Source organism: Erpetoichthys calabaricus, chromosome 7 (genome assembly GCF_900747795.2).
Source record: "Erpetoichthys calabaricus chromosome 7, fErpCal1.3, whole genome shotgun sequence".
NCBI classification, from domain to species: Eukaryota; Metazoa; Chordata; class Cladistia; order Polypteriformes; family Polypteridae; genus Erpetoichthys; species Erpetoichthys calabaricus.
In genome coordinates this window covers 148,142,963-148,160,420 of record NC_041400.2, presented here as the reverse complement: position 1 = coordinate 148,160,420, position 17,458 = coordinate 148,142,963, and the positions used below count along the sequence as shown (strand labels likewise).

The 17,458-nt window shown below is 37.4% G+C and overlaps 1 protein-coding gene across 1 annotated transcript in view; it reads right to left on the bottom strand.

The window, feature by feature from the left end:
- The window catches only part of tmem8b (transmembrane protein 8B), a 653,793-nt gene that overhangs the window by 71,219 nt on the left and 565,116 nt on the right, over positions 1–17,458 (bottom strand). The window contains exon 6 of the mRNA XM_028805536.2: positions 5,385–5,770. Within this exon, the coding sequence (XP_028661369.1) occupies positions 5,385–5,770 (386 nt within the window). The remainder of the gene's footprint in view (positions 1–5,384; positions 5,771–17,458) is intronic.

Below are 17,458 nucleotides of genomic sequence, written 5' to 3'. Positions count from 1 at the left end.
CAAACTGCCATGATCAAGGTTTTAGTGACACTGGGATATCAAATGCTTCTTTTTATGTAGGTTAAATTTGCATTACAGTAATAAAAGCTTAAAGAAAATGCAGCGCCCATTTTAAAGAGACTTAATATTCTAAGACCATTTCAAAACTTTGCACAAAGCACATAAACGGCCAGAAGCAATCAAGCATCATCAACCCTCACTTCATAATTTTCACATTAAGGTAACCTTGCAATCAAAATCTGAGTGAAATTTATACAGAATAATGACAAGCGTTATCATCCAGAGACATCAGAATGTGTCCTATTATGCATGTGCTTTTATTGTTTTATTGAGTCTACTGTGATGCTGTTTGCTTTGAAAGGTGCAGTAGAGAATATAGATTGAATGATTTGTGATGTTTCCAGTGTCCTTATTCTAGGGAATTTTAACCATGCTAATATAAGAAAAGTTTTTTCCTGAAATAACTAGAAACAAGTAAACATTGGGACGATGTTATTGCACTGTGTCTGAGACATACAGCCTGCAAACCAGTTACGGAAACACTAAGGCAATGGACAGCTGGAAATATTAGGGAACATATTTAGGGGAGTCTCTTAACGCAACAGACTGGAATATGTTTAAAGACACCTTTTGCAACATTTACTAAGGACACAGTGCTATCTTACACTTATTTCTGTGAGTGTGTGTGCAAATCTCATAAATCAATCTCTGTACAAAAAAACAATCTGTGGAGATATAAATACACTTTGTGAAACAAAAAGGTAGGGTTTTTAAAGAAGCAGAAGCAGCGATTTGAATTCCAAACTTCACTAAATAGAGACCAAACTGAATTTAGGAACAGTGTAGAAAATTAAATAAGCCCCAATGACAGGTAAGGTTCCAGGGAAGGAGTTTCATTAATAAATGACTACAAGGAGGAAACTTATTAACTTGTTGACTGCAGACACAAACCAAGCAAAGTCTTCTAAATTTCAGACAAACTAAACAACGTCTACTAAAGGTTAGACCTACAAAACAAAATTTAGCAGCAAATGCAGTGAGACGATTAAAAGGGTGCATCTCTAGCCATTGTTTGTCATTCAGGTACATGATACAGTATAAGGTGGCTTTTCAGCATACAAAACAGCATTACCTGGCCTGAATTTCACAAGGATGCAAAAATTGTGGACTAGTAAACTTGCATAATACCACTAAAGATATTTTAATCTTTCACTTAAGCCGGTCTGAAAAAAAATAACTGTTCCAGTGACATCCACTGTATTTGGCAATCATTGGAACAAAGTTAAACAGATTTTCCTTTGGAACAACATACAGAAATTATTTTACATCTGCAAAGTTTGTATTTAAGTTTTGAATCATCAAAAAGTAAACATTAAGCACAAACAAATTCTATCTTCTCCTTTATATATCTAGAATATGTGTTGCAACATTTTTGAATCCCATTTCCTCAATTTTGCATACATTTTATTGAATGAACAAAGTTAAAAGATGCAGAATATTACAAGTCATAACCTATAAAAAAATTAACATTTTTATTAGTCTAATTTAGCCTTATTATAAATGACCCATACTGTCAGCATTTTCCCATGATTAGAAAATGGAACTGTTTGTTAGCTGTGAACAATCCAAGAAAAAAAAATCCGTAAATTACTTTTAATAAGCACTGTGTTTTTTATTTTTTTATCCTTGGATTATGCTAGTTGCATTTGTAAAGCTGTAATGCTGACTGCACACTGAATACTTTTTACGTCATGCGTGCAAGGCCAAGGCTTGTAGAACAGATTTAAATACAATGATCAGACTCTCCTGCAGAAAATGAGTACTTGACACAAATTTACTAAAATGAATTTTTAATACTCCTCCTTAAGGAAATTAGAGCAAGTGAAGCAATGCTACATTGGTCTAATAGAACTGCCGGAAATTAACATTTATGCCTACTTACTGAGACATTTTTGATAGTACTAACCTGTGTGACATGCTATAAATGGTGTAGAATATTGAATTTTGAAAATATCAATAAAAGCACTGCTAATTAATTTCAAATGGGACATTCAATTGTATTATAGTACACATTTTGTAATCCGCCTTCAAGAGAATTGCTTAACCTGTTGTTAAATTAGATATTTATTACAGCTGATTTCTTTTATATTTGTAATTGATGGTATTGACTTATTAGTAATTGCTAAGGCAGACTGATGCACATTAGCTTTTTGTGGATGCTCATTTCCATTAATTACTGTTTACTAGAGTCTTTACAGGTTAGACTGCACAGGAGGATGGATTTGGCTAAGATTCTTCATTAATCAGATTGTTCAGTGTTATCCAATTGTGCATAGAAATCCTTCCATTTACTATTTATTTAAAGTTGAGGCAAACTTTTTTTCAGTTCAGAAACAATTCCATGCAGCAGTGGCTTCTAAAATTGTAGCCATTGTTAGACACTGAGGAAAAGTTTTTAGTTACGACTGATACATCAAATGGAGAGCAATTTGCAACCACTGAAAACAATTTGCTCGTTTCTGTTAGAGTTTTTCCTCACTTAATCATTTGTCTAACAATAAGAACTGCTAGGCCAGAGTGCCATTTATACATTACTAGCAAAATACCCGCGCCTCGCAGCGGCGCAGTACTGCTTTAAATTTTTTATTAAGAAGAAAAGTAAACCTTTTTAAACTGAGGGAAAATATACCAATAATTATTTGTTAAGATCTCTTTGTATACCACGTTGTCAGTTCGGCCCTCCGGTTGTAATATGACCAAGCTGTGCAATGAGCTTACTCTTTAGCATGCAATGTATAGTTGGCCATGTGAAAAGCAATCTTGCCTCAAATCAATGCCAACCTTTTGTAGGGTCTGTCCCTGAGACTTATTAATTGTCATTGCGAAGCAGAGCCTTACTGGAAATGGGAGGTGTTTGAATTGAAAAGGGTTTCATCGATAACTTCGCATCCAGCTTTTGAGAGTGTAAACATTCATAAACATCAAAGTGTCCACTACTCAAATCATCACCTGTGAATCTAAGATGTTTAAGAGGCATTGGCGGTTGTCCAAAGGTGTAAAATATTTGGCCATTTCGGTACACTTGAAAGCGACAACCGAACAATTCAGCGGCAGCCATCAATTCACATGCAGAACCATAGGTGAAGGGCTTAAGCATTTCACTCTTATCGTGCTCCTGTGTAGTATAATTATCTCCTGTACCGTCATCAGTCCACACCTTGAACCTGTCCCAGTCATTCAATACATAAGACACAATGTTACTCCGGATATCAAGAGTGAGCCTGATATGGCCGTGCAATATGTAACACAGAGAATGGAAAAGGCAGTCACCATCTCTGGGCATGGAAACCACTCGGTAAGTGACAGTTCTTTGATCGATGGTGATCACCTCGATAGACATGTTAATGGGGGAACAGTTGGAACGATAAAGGAAATGGGTACCTGAACAATGTAAACTAAGTCTAAAATACCTACACAATAACTATAATCGTAATAAACAAACAATAAAACAGTGGAGAAGCCGTGGATTAAATAAAAAGGCTACAGTTATCAGCAGGGAGACGTGAATACCATGGCGAAGCAAGGAAGGGAATGAAGAGACCGGAGTGATGGACGGCCTTATATAAGCAGGCAACCAACTACGTGGGAGGCGTGGGGATGGGGGACCCAACGCCACCTCACACGGCGACCGAGCTGCAGGCTATGGACGTATATATGTACATAAGTAGGATTCAGTTAGCGTTGGGAACCTGTGTACCAAATTTCTTGAAGATGGGCCCATAAGTAACAAAGACCGTTGGAAAGTTCAATATGGCGGCCGACAGTGGCGTCATACCACCGAAATAAGTATGTACATCGGTTTCGGTTAGCGCAGGGAAGCCACCTACCAAATTCCGTGAAGATGAGGCCATAAATAAGAAAGTTTAACATGGCGGACGTTGTCGACCGTTATGACCGTTACGTGTAGAATTTCAAAATGAAACCTGCTTAACTTTTGTAAGTAAGCTGTAAGGAACGAGCCTGCCATCAGCCTTCTACCTACACAGGAAGTTGGAGAATTAGTGATGAGTGAGTCAGTGAGTGAGGGCTTTGCCTTTTATTAGTATAGATACCTCAGTATTTGACACAGTTGTACTATTAAAGATGAACATCAACCTCCTAGACTTGGGACTTAGTGTGTTGGGCCTACTGCTCTATTCTATATTCATTTTATATTTATATTCTATCATTACATTTGCTGTTTACACCACCGCCGCCACCATAGGCTTGATTACCAACAATTAAAAGACAATTATTGTTGATATATATATAGACATATACAGTATATATACACTGTCATACACGTGCGAGTAGGAAGCAGCTAAAGGGTCTGAGTAAGTGTAATAAAACATCCAACCAGGGGGCGGCGGAGTGCGCTGACTATCTTTCTCAGTCCCCTACAGACCTTTCCCGGGAAATCCTGTAAGATTCCAGTGCCTCAGAAGACATCACTTCCGAAGCCGGCCCCTTTGATGACGTCACTTCCAAAGCCAGCCCCTTTGCTGACATCACTCCCAAAGCCGGCCCCTTTGATGACGTCACTTCTGGTTCTGGCCATTTTGATGACATCAGTTCCTCTCCAGACCTTTAAAGCCTCCATCTTGGGCTACTATAGTCAGTTCTGTTTTGGACTCTGTGATATGCACATCGTGCTTCTGATTTAAAACCCTTTTGCAGCTGGGAAAAACAATATACGGGTGGCTGCCCCAAACCTTTATGATGTCTTGGACTCTTAATTGTCACAATACATATACTGTATATACACAATACACACACACACCCATTTACAAGTATGGACAAATCCAGAAATATTAATGTTTATGATAGAAATCAATACCATTTTTATCAAGGTACCATGATTTAAAAATTCAGCCATTACATTAATGTCTGTTACTGTTTGAAAAGGGTGATTTTTAATTTATTATTCACATTTGACTGCAAGACCCCATTTTCAGCAGCCATTCCTTCAGTTGCCTATTGGTAAACTTCCTTACTTTATTCCTGATTAGTCATTTTAAATGCTAATTGGATTTTAGACAAACTTTTGTAACTGCATTAGTTCCAGCCATTCTGTTCACTGGGGTTGCCAAGTACAAGTATTCCTGAAGTATTAAATATATTTTATATAATATTCTGAACTGAACTATATTTGAACTGAACTTCAATCGATATGTTATCATACTGACATACAGTATATTCTGTGCCATATTCAGCAAAATAACATACAAGATGAAAATATTGTACATTATACTTATATTTACAGCCAAGGAAGGTTAACTAATAAGCGTCATTGTGCACACCCCACCACAATGTTAACATTCATGAACAGATAATTTTATACTCACCAAATTCAGCTTTAACTCCAGGTTCAGTACTCCTCCACTATCAAGGACAGGCATGAGGTTAATGGCAAACACGGCTGCTCTGTCAGGAGGGATAGAAATGTTGGGCCCAAAAAAAATATAAAAGTGAACAGAAAAAGTATCCAGTTCATTTCGAAGAGTTGGTCTTATAGGCCAGCATTTGTTTAAATCATGATTCAGAGACAGATGCATGACATTTTCCTCGGTTATGAAAGTGGGGCCATCTGTGACATTTTGTGGTGTAGCCGGTAAGGCAGAAGAAGGCAGAGAGTCACTAAGCGATAAACCCATCGGCATGCTGAAAGACTGTGGCATATTAAGTGCTGAATTTGGAAGAGTACTTTTGGAAGCACTGCTCTTGGAACAATCTGGAAAATATTAGGGGAAAAAAAGGGAAAAAAGGTTACTGAAGTTTAATTAGATTATTTTGGTATTCTGTTGGCAGAAAAGCAAAGAATCTTCATTTAAAAAAAGCTTGATCTAAGAATCAAAGATATCAAACTTTTTAAAGTCTGTGCCAAGATATCAAGAAAAGTTGTTCAAGTTTTATTGCCATTTATGTGTGACAAAATAAATTTGAAGTTCACTATCAGAACCTTAAACAGTAACAACATAACTCAATACATTTTATAGTTTACAAGCAACAATATGAGGATCATTTGAAGCACAGGAGAAAGAGAAATCAAATCTGTCTGATAATTCCTAGAAAATTTCATATCATGGCTCAAAATAAGTAACAGTTTATTTATAGATGCTATGACATAATTTTAATTAGTAACATTATAAAGATGGCCTGCTCCCATATATTGCTCATTCCTTCAGAAAACAAAAAACACAAAACTTAACAAAACAATAATTCATCCCCCACACATAAAAAACAGACAAGATATGATACAAAAGAGCTTTTTCACCCCATATGAATGCTTATTCTAAATTCTAGTAAGTCTTACTATATTTTAAAAAGATTTGGACAGATCATCTAAGTGAGAATTAAATTCTTTACAATTTCACATAATATTGAATGTCAGTTACCCACTGAGATATAAAAGGTGGGCTGAGATTCTAGTATATTCTAGTAGTATGGCATAGGCACTTACAGTAAACTTGACCTTATGCAATTTAAACCCATCTGGGAGTACACCAAATACAACTGTTAATGAGTTAAGCGTTGATTGTGACACCAAGAGTGTTTGATAAGCATTCAAAGATCCATCCATCCATCCATTTTCCAACCCGCTTATTTCCCAACACAGGGTCATGGGGGTCTGCTGGAGCCAATCCCAGCCAACACAGGGTGCAAGGCAGGAACCAATCCTGGGCAGGGCGCCAGCCCACCGCAGACATTCAAAGATTTTTGTCCAAAATTATGTTAATATGGTACACTCCCAAAACATGAGGCCTAGTAAGGCTGGAGCTCGACTGCAACACTCACAAGTTAGATCTTTCCTGGGATACATTTTGGACAATTTTAAGCAAGATTGATAAATTGAATTACTGAGTGCTTTGCTCATATAAAGCTAGAGTGTATTCTACATATGGCTGACTTCCACTCCTTCCTGAGATGTTGAAACTTTTGACCGTATAAGTATATATGGGAGCGTGCCTTGCAATGGATGAGGCCACGTCTGAGGCTGTTATTATTTTATTATTTGGCTCTTCCTTTATCCTAGGCGACTTGCACTATTTTTTGAGATGCAATTGGTTACATTTCTGTTGTTTTTCCAATTGGAGCCCAGGCAGGTAAATTGAGCTCCTCCTGGTTACACAGTGTTAGAAGTAGGGTTTGAAGTCCAAAGCCTTAACCACTGCACCACACTTCCTGCAAGCGGTGTAGTAAGGCTGTTTCCTCCTTTGTGCCCAGTGCTACTAGAATGGGCTCTGACCCAGACAAGCCTGAATTATGTAAAGTCGGTTTGAGAAGGGTTTGTTATATTATTAAAAGATTGAATTGAGTCACCCATGATATACAGATCTGGAAATGGATGGATGGATGGATGGATACATCAAGTCTTTAAAAATAATAAATAGCACTGTAGATAGATATTTGGATTCATGTTGATTTTGTTCCATATGTACACCAATGTAACAGAATTATAAAATAACATAAAGCTCCTGCCCTTGATCATGTCTTTCTCCATAACCTTAAGTGTTCTCGTAGCTCATACATGCATTGTTATTTTCATATAACGAGTGTGAAAAGTCAGTGTTAAGTCAAGTAATTATAATTCCTACATGGTATCATCAACACACACAAAAGATATGAGTCACATGATATAAATAATTAACAGAATTTTAATAAGCATTTAGACAGTTTCATTGACAGTCTAACACTTGAAATTGGCCAAGTAAGGAATTATTACAAATGATATTCAAAAATATAACCAAACTATATATTGCTGTATAACATTTAAACAAATGAAGTGATAACATGAAGTAGATAATCCCAGCAGAAGTGGGTTGAGGTAGAGCCCTTAGTCTCTCCATACCAGGCTTCTTTTCAGAATATGTCCATGCACTGTCAAATTCATGGAGGCACATAACAAGATGTAAAATTAAACCCGTTTCAGTGTTTTTGGCTGCATACCCATCTTTTGAGTTAAGTATGAATAAAGCATTAATACAGTATGCAGTGTAGCAGACCACTTTATGATAATTTGTCAGTGGCTGAAATGCCTGCACGTGCATACTACAGATATCATGGGAAATGCAATTTAGTACACTGGTGTAAGATGCAAGGGAAAACATTGGAAACAATGGCTGACATGCTGTTAAACTAAAAACAGTTCAAAGTCTATAAAATATCAAACTTTTAAAAAAATGTCCAAACTGTTAGCTAGCCAACAACTTGATAGAACTAAATAATTTCATTTTTCATGTATCTTATTTCTTACAGGGCGGCACAGTAGCGCAGTGGGTAGCGCTGCTGCCTCTCAGTTAGGAGACCCAGGTTCGCTTCCCGGGTCCTCCCTGCGTGGAGTTTGCATGTTCTCCCCGTGTCTGCATGGGTTTCACCTGGGTACTCCGGTTTCCTTCCACAGTCCAAAGACATGCAGGTTAGGTGTCTTGGCGATTCTAAATTGTCCCTAGTGTGTGTGCCCTGCGCTGGGTTGGCACCCTACCCGGGGTTTGTTTCCTGCTTTGTGCCATGTGTTGGCTGGGATTGGCTCCAGCAGACCTCCATTACCCTGTAGCTAGGATATAGCGGGTTGGCTAATAGATAGATGCATATTTCTTACACGTGTACTTATCTTCTAAACGCCCACCAAAACACATAGCGCTCAGGAATGGGGACTTTTTTGTTTAATTTCTACTCTGTCAAGAGCACATACTGTAATTTGGGATCTGTCACAGGTGCGTCTGTAGTTTTAGCTATTATCATGGGTTTAGCTTCCACTTTGAACATCGTGTGAGACGTATCTGACTGTAAAGTCAAAAACCAGAAGTTGTCCCCTGTGTGAGTTGTACTTGGATATCAAATTGAAGAGGAGGGTACGAGGGCGGCTTCCAAAGATCATCAGCTGAATGATAGCCCCCACAAACAACAGCTCCATTGGTCTGTCATATTTGTATGGAAAGGAGTTGTCACTTTTCACCAATATCTAAGAAGTCCAAGAAGTGGTATTTTTTTCTTTTTATAACAGTTAAAATAACTTCTGGTGCATTACTGTTTTTCATCAAAGATAACTTAAAAAAATAAAAACAAAAGATTTCCAAAACTAGCCCAAAGTACAAGTTTTCACGCAGCCCACTTTGCATGAAAAAAAAATGCTCATTTGGAAACACTTCAGTAAATGACAGAGTGCACGAAGTGTTCAGAATAATGAGACTTTGATTAGGGAATGCCTAACAGGAAGATGGGATAGAGGCCCAGTGTTAAAAAGCATTTCCTCTTAACAGCAGGAGGCTGAAATTGAAATCAATTCCACCTTACTTTTCTGTATGGGGGTTACATGTTCTCCCAATGTCCATATGTTTCTGAAAGTACTCTTTATTCATAACAAAGGCATGCAGATTAAAATGACTTGATACCCTAAATTGTCCCAGTATGAAAGAGGCTGAGCGAGTTCTCTCATGGACCAGCACTGTCTCCAACGTTAGATCATGCATTACCTAAAATGAACATGGGCTCCAGCTCATCTCAACCCTCAAATATGTACATTCAGGTAATGTACACCTGGAAGACAACTGGTTAATATCATTTGTCCTGGTCGATTGGCAGAAAACCCATTAATACATAGTTACCAAAAATATGGCAGGCCCTGCTACCAAATTTCAGCTCTACTCAGCTATCTCAACATAATCAGAATTCAAGAAAATGCTATTCTAGTGCTGTCAGAGGCAGCTTTGGTTTGTTAATGAATTGTTAATAAGGAACTGTACAAATAAATGCATTCACTGGCACAACATTTATTATTTACAAAATTGCATTGTGTGATTTCTAATAGTACATCTTACTGTAATAATGCGTGTGTCAAATTATTCTAAATTCACTGACATTTTTCACTCAGAGCTAATAATTTTGAGAACAGATGTGCCTTACAATAAATACATTACAGGCTCTTTGATGTTCTTCAAGCATAACCATTGTTAATGGATACAGGATTTTAGAGAACCTTTTAATTTCTAGGATAAATAAAATTAGCTCAAGCTTTACAGCCTTTAGTTTCAAAATCTATGAACACTGGACGGATCTGTGAAGGAACGTGAAAGAAAATCCATTAGTCTCTGCATTTAAAACGTTACTTCATTTTTTTTTTCCTCTAACTATGCTTCTGTTAAACTTATTGGTGCAAATGTTCAGGTTTCTTTTGTATTGGTGATATGTTATTTCTCCCATTTGTCATTTTGACTATCATATCTATACACTGATACTAAACCTGGATGAATCAGTGTCATTACCAGTCACATCGTTTCCCAGTGGAAAAAGTCCTCAGTTCAGGTGGTGGAAGCAGCTAATAATATTAATTACTGTATATGTCTCACTTTCTCTCTCTTAAGACGGAAACGGAAATTTACTAGACTATTTCAGATTAAAAGTATACTGAACCACAAGACTAAGAACATGTAACAGTCGAGTGATAATAACTCTTTGTTCCTATAACTATTACAGTATATAACTTATCAAAAGGAAGGTACAAGCAACTGTTTGCAGGCAACCTAATATGGATGGGGTGGCTAGAGGGGGGAATCAACTCTGATTTTGAAAACTGCAGGTTTAGCTGGCACCAAGATCATCTCTGTAGCAGAGTGAGGTGATGTGATGGGAGCAGACTGTAAGAAAGACAACAAAATCAGATTCTTTGAGACACAGGTAACTTTTGCCCATCTACCATCTTCTCCATTAAAGACTAAAGAGGTTTAATTCCCTTAGCATCTCAGAGCTGGAAACCCTCTTTAGTCAACAGCTGCTATGATTTTTTTTTTTATCCTTATGAGTCATCCTTTAGGTAGCCATTATAGACCATCTATTATAAGCGTATAAATATTTTATTAACTATGCAATTAACAATAATAAATCATCATTTAAAACAAACACTTGAAATATGTAGTTGTCAACTTTCTTTATTGTCATTGTGTTAAAAAGGAGTATAATATGTTTTATAATATGCAAACTGTTAAAAATGGATGCCTAATCCAAAGTGTAACCAAAGTATGAATTAGGTTAGGATGAGAACTTAAGAGCCTTATGAAATCACAGCAATTTCCTGAATTTCACACATTTTCTCATAAATAAAAGAAGAGAAATCTCATGTATGTGTGTGAAATTATTATTAACCACAATTTATGCACATATTCCAATAGTGCATTACTGATAAAGAATTATTCTGTTAGCTCTCATTGAGGCAATTGCTATGAATTTGATATAAAACTTTTCAGTGAGGTATTTCAAACATTACATAAATTACATTTCAATATTTATGCTTGTATACCAAACATTTTACATAATATAAACTGAAATCTATTAAAACTACTGTAAATTACAGTAAATATTGCAAACTAGACAAAATGCTATAATGTGTACTTTAAGTTCACAAAGTTATATATCTCTCTATTATAATAAAAAAATGTTGGGTCGAGACGTGATCTTCGAGAAGTCACTTTGTTGTCCCACTAACATCCCGCAAGAGTCCCGCGAGAGACATTTTAATGTCCTGCGAGACAAGCCAGTGAGACAAAAGAACAGCTGCTGTACAGGCTTTTAAATGATCGACGTGCAGCTTTTTAAATGATCAGCCAGCAGCTGATCCGTCTGCATCTCCTTAGCGTGCGTTCAGCCCCCCTCTTCACAATGCGAGGGGGGGAAGGGGGTGGGCGAGCAACGCGAGCAGGGGGCAAAGCCCCCTAGTATTAACATAAAAAATAAATGAGTATGATATAGTAAGAAAGGTTATGGTTTAAAAAATGTGTCATTTGTTCAAAAAATATTAATTCTGAACATTTTAAAAAAATGTTAATTGCTGGGCTCTAATTTAGTGATTGTTGTACTTAGAAGGACACTCATTATTTTGGACAAGAAACAATATTATACATAATCATTTTCAACAGCTGCAACATTTTTAATGAAAACAAACTTCATATTTTTATATGTCATATACTTATTACAAATGAATGTTTTGTTTTTTTTTATTGTTGTTGTTAATTTTAAAAAAATCTTGCAAATTGCTCTAGCAAGATTCAGCCAGCATGGAGGCATTTCTTATTCTGACACATGAAAAGGGTGCACTACTGATGTAATTTAAAGCACGTCAGTAAACAATGGAAGGGCTGACAGGCAATAACGTGTTGTCTCTGAAGTGTGAGAACCTCTCTAGGCTAAAGTATAATTCATGCAGATATTTCAAGTGGCATATAAATATTAGCATTAATATGGTATAATGTACAGTATTTTCCATCTGCATGTATTTTACTCTTCTCTGTGACAGACTTTTATATGCATTTATAACTTGTTGGAGTAATTTATATTTTAGTGCAATGTAAAATATGCTGTCATTAGAGATGTTACTTGGCTTTAGGAGAATCCTGGCCTCTTCAACAAATCAAAACCAAAAATTCGGTGATTCATTCTTTGTCAGGGTCATGTGTACCCTGAACATCAGCATCCCATGGCCAAATTAAAAAACAAAGAAATATATTAACCCACTGTCACAGAAAATAAATTGAAGCACTAATGTGCCTAACTTCATGAATTAGTGTACCCTACATTTGATCTCGAACGTTCATTTATCTTTTAATTAAATATGTTCAAAGAACAATCTCAGTCTTGTTTGATACGCTTCAAAGTATGATGTTTCAATGACTTCTGTTTTCTATCATTGAAGACCTCCAGTCAGCCAGCACTTACTCCTTACCATTATTTCTCTTCCATCTCAACCTGCTGTCTCTGCAGTTCTAATTAAATCATTTTATTTTGTCCAGTGAGGACTATTTAAGAAATGTTCATACTATTCAGCTTGAATCACTGTCATTTGCAAGTCCTGCTCTCCATATGATGTTTGGTCCTTTGCTGTGCTTGACACACAACATGTGGTTTATAAGAGCTGTCCCACCTTAAATTTCTGAAAAACGACCAAAAGGTCACCACTATATACTCAATTCACTTTTTGACACTTAACATCCAAATGGTTATTAATTACTCAAATATTGTTTCCCTTTATCATTTCTTGTAATTTCTATATCAGTTGTTCATTAGCACTGCCATAGTTCTAAATTGTTTTGTTTTTAGCTTTAATTACTGTATGCGGCACCTTATTGACAAAACATTATTAAATGGCAAAACAAAGTACTTCTATAATTTATTCAGAAGTAATGTGTCACAATTTAGGCCTAAATCTTATTATTTGATTTGTATTTTTATTTTATTTTTTCCTGTTCTTGCATTGTGGACTGACCTTTGTGAACTAAGAATAAGAAAAGTAAGCTAATACCAGGATGTAGGATATAAAGTTGTTAGAATTACCGATAATTGGGCCTGCAGCCAACACTGAAAATCACACATCATACTGTGCATTATTGCATGTGTTTGTACTCAAGTAATGAAAACTCAGCAGACAGGCTTATGATCTGAAATAAAATGAACCCAACTGCTGTTATCTCTGTTAACCAGCGAATTAATTTGAAAGTGAAAACTGGATGTCGTGTGTGGTAAGTAAACATTTTGGGAACAAGCTGAAGAGCACAACATATATTTTGGTTTCTGCTGCACTACTGCCTCTGCTGTGTACAAGTTTTTGTTACATGAATGAAATTTAGGCATGTCTGGTATTTTTTTTTGATATACATGATAGACAACATTTGAGCTGGAGGAGTGAGTATTTTAAGGCTGCAGGACACCAATGTCAGAGCACAAAATAAAGTCTGATACATCAACCCTTCATATTTGTTCCAGCATGAAGTGCAAGGTGTAGTAATTAAGCATGGATGGGATGCTGGTTCATCAGACACATCCACACAGGGCCGGTATGGAGTTGGCAAACCTACACAAAGTGGGCTGAAAAGCACAGCAAGGCAGAATCTGACTCATTTGCAGTAGTTATATGTTCAATGAAAGAATTTGTTAGACAATCTATATTTGAATGATCATCTAATGGCAACTGTAATGCTTTGTTTCCTCTTGATCATGTTTCTATTATTAATAATCGAATTAATTCATCCTGAAATATTTTGATTTAAAAAGGGACAGTAGAGAAGATAAAAGGCAGAAAGGATAGCATTATCCATCAATCCTTCCATTTTCTTAGCCTTGTTTTTCTATTGGGTGTTATAGTTTCACAATGGTCAACATTACTGTCTCACCACTGCAGTGCACTGTGTTTGAATCAAAGCTGTCTGTGTGAGTTGGCATGTCATCCCCATGTTTGTGCAGATTATTCTGCAGATACGCTATTCTTCCTACCACCGGCATTCATGTTAGGTTAAGTAGACATTCTAAATTGGAATTGGCCTAGTGGGATGGGATATAGGTGTGTGCATGAATGTGGCTAAAACCTCATTTATGGCTTCTTATTGCTCAAAGCTTCTGGAAACAACTTCAGGCCCCTGCAACCCTAGACCAGATTATATGTTATTTAATAAACAATGATTACTTTTCAAGTATAGCATAGCAGGGAAGCAGTAGCAGTGTTGGGTGCAGGGTGGGAGCCAATTCTAGATGTGGCTGCATTCTTTAAGAAGGTACAAACTTTCACCTACCCACATTTACCAAACCACACTGATTCAGAATTGCCAATTAACCTAACGAGCATGTCTTTGGGATGTTGGAAGAATCAGGTTAGCACTATATTGAAATAAAACTATGAAAACTAATGGTTTCAAAACAGGCAAGGAAGGAAATAAAAATACATTGGGTCAAAGTGGATGACGTTAATGATAAAGAATTGCCACCAGGCATGCATTACAAGTCCCCAAGGAGCAGCAGGAACACTGAGGAGATTCTTTATGATTCAGTTAGACAGATGTGTTTGTGAGGTGATTCGATTTCACTTTCAAGAAGTTTCTCAGTTTCATTATATTCAGAACCCAAATTATAAATTATTTAAGTCATGAGTCATCAGCAGACAAGATACTGGCAGTGCTATGGAGCAAAATAAGAAAATGAAACAAGTTATGTTAACCCACTGAACTAAACACTAAAACATTCCACTAAAATATGATAATACTGTTTGCATAAACTCATTGAATAGATACAGTATGTCTGTATAGTGTTCAGCAGACATTTATATGTTTACAAGTTAATTTTTAACACAAATATACTTTTCTGGCAAACCTGTTTAATTCCATTCAGGATCATGGATGTCTCCTTAATTAGGCAGAAGGTAAGAATTCATCCTGGATTGGGTGTCACATGGAGCCAATTAGAGTCACCAATTTAAATAACAATAATATATTTTGAATATGGCAGAAAATTAGACTGAATGCAATACGGGACTTGTCGTCCCTATTTGGAAAGGAAAGGGTGATCTCCTGGACTGTGGCAACTACAGGGGGATAACACAGCTGTCTGTGCCGGGTAAGGTCCTTGCCAGGGGTCATCCTCAACAGGATCTGTGATCACTTACTCACCTACCAGCAAATGGAGCAGTCTATTTTTATGGCTAAAAAGTCTACCATCAACCGCATCCTGGCACTGAGGGTTCTGATGGAGCGCATATTCGAATATTGGAAGAGTTTCTTTGCAGCCTTTATTGATTTTCGTAAAGCATTCGACTCAGTTGATGGGACATCCTGAGACTTCACTGGATCTCCTCAAGGTTGCTGGATATCATGGCCAGCCTGTACACTGGTACTGTGAGTGCTGTGCAAAGTGGAGGCAGAACCTCTGCGTTCTTCACAGTTGATTCTGGGGTTTGTCAGGGGTGTGTTCTTGCTCCTGCTCTGTTCAATACTTGCAAAGAGTGGGTATTGGGCAAGGTTGTGTGGCATCTGTTGGCGAAGAAAGATTCACTGATCTTGACTTTGCCAACGATTCTGTGATCTTCGCGGAGTCAATGGAGGCTCTGATCGGGGCTCTCGAGAGACTGAACGAGGAGTCTGAGTGTCTGGGCTTGCGAGTGTCCTGAATAAAAACCAAGATCCAGGCCTTTAATTACCTCTTGGGCACATCCATCAGCAGTGTGTCTGTCTACGGAGAGAGTGTCGACATTATGGAGAGGTGTACTTACCTCGGCAGTGACATTCATGTCTCTGGTGACTCTTCCATTGAAGTCAGTAGATGGATTGGGATAGCATCGGGGGTCATGAGGTCGCTGGAAAGGGGTGTATGACGCAAAAGACGCAGGTCCAAGTCTTTAGAGTCCTGGTGCTTCCTTTCTTCCTATATGGTTGCAAGACATGGACACTATCTAGTGACCTGAGACAAAGACTGGATTCCTTTGGCACTGTGCCTCTTCGCAGAATCCTTGGATACCGCTGGTTTGACTTTGTGTCGAATGAGCAGTTGCTCATGGAGTCCTGAATGAGGCACTTTACCTGCATTGTGAGGGAGCGTCAGTTACTGCACTACAGCCATGTGGCTCGATTCTCTGAGGGTTATCCGGCTCGCAAGATCCTCATTGTTGAGGACCCGAGTGGCTGGACCAGGCCAAGGGGGCACCCACATAACACCTGGCTGCAGCAGATACAGGGTCATTTCCAGAGGGAAGGACTGGACCTGGTGTCTGCCTGAGGGGTTGCCAACCAGGATCCCGAGCTGTTTCGTTGTGTGGTGGGTACAGCAACCTGACCTGACCTGGCCTGACCTGCAGGAATGCTGGACTGCCTGGAGGAAAGCCCCCAAAGACATAAACAGAACCTACAGACTCCACACATAGAGTTTTTGGGATGTCGATTTCACATAAATGCTACATAAATGAAGCAGCAGTGTTAGACCCTATGGTACTTGGACACCTCTTTCAAAATATAAGAACAAAATAAAATGATTTGCCAAAAATAGGTAATTCAACAGAGTTCAGCACACCATGTTTAACAGGTGCAATGTCTAAATCTCATATTTGAGACAATCCATTACACTCTAAAACCTCTCAGGCATCTTCCATACTAAAATTCTTCTATCCGTCCATCATTTTATAAATCTGCTTAATCCACCTCAGTGTGGTGCAGCCTATCCTGGCAACCTCAGCACTGAATAAAAAACAAGAGCCAACCCAGGATGGATCACAGGTTCTGCACAGGAAACACACATAGCCACCCTGTCACACAACCTCTGAGAGATAGCTGTAGGTTTAATCCTACATGTTTTGCAACACAAGTCTACAAAATTAAACTCATAAAATTGTTCTAATTGTAAATAGTTATTTCTATGTGCATTCATGAACACAGTAAAAAATATAAATAGAATATTTCCACCACATCACATTTAAGTATAAAATTGAAAAGAAATGTCATTAAATTTCACAAATTATTTATCCAAGTATACAATATTCTTCTAAATCAATTTAATGTGAAAATATTTAGTGAAACTGATATACAGTATTTAAACATATGCTGTAGAAGTAATGAAAACATTCAGTGATTTATACAATATATAAATTCTCCAGTTTTTGTTACTTCTTAGCTTTATT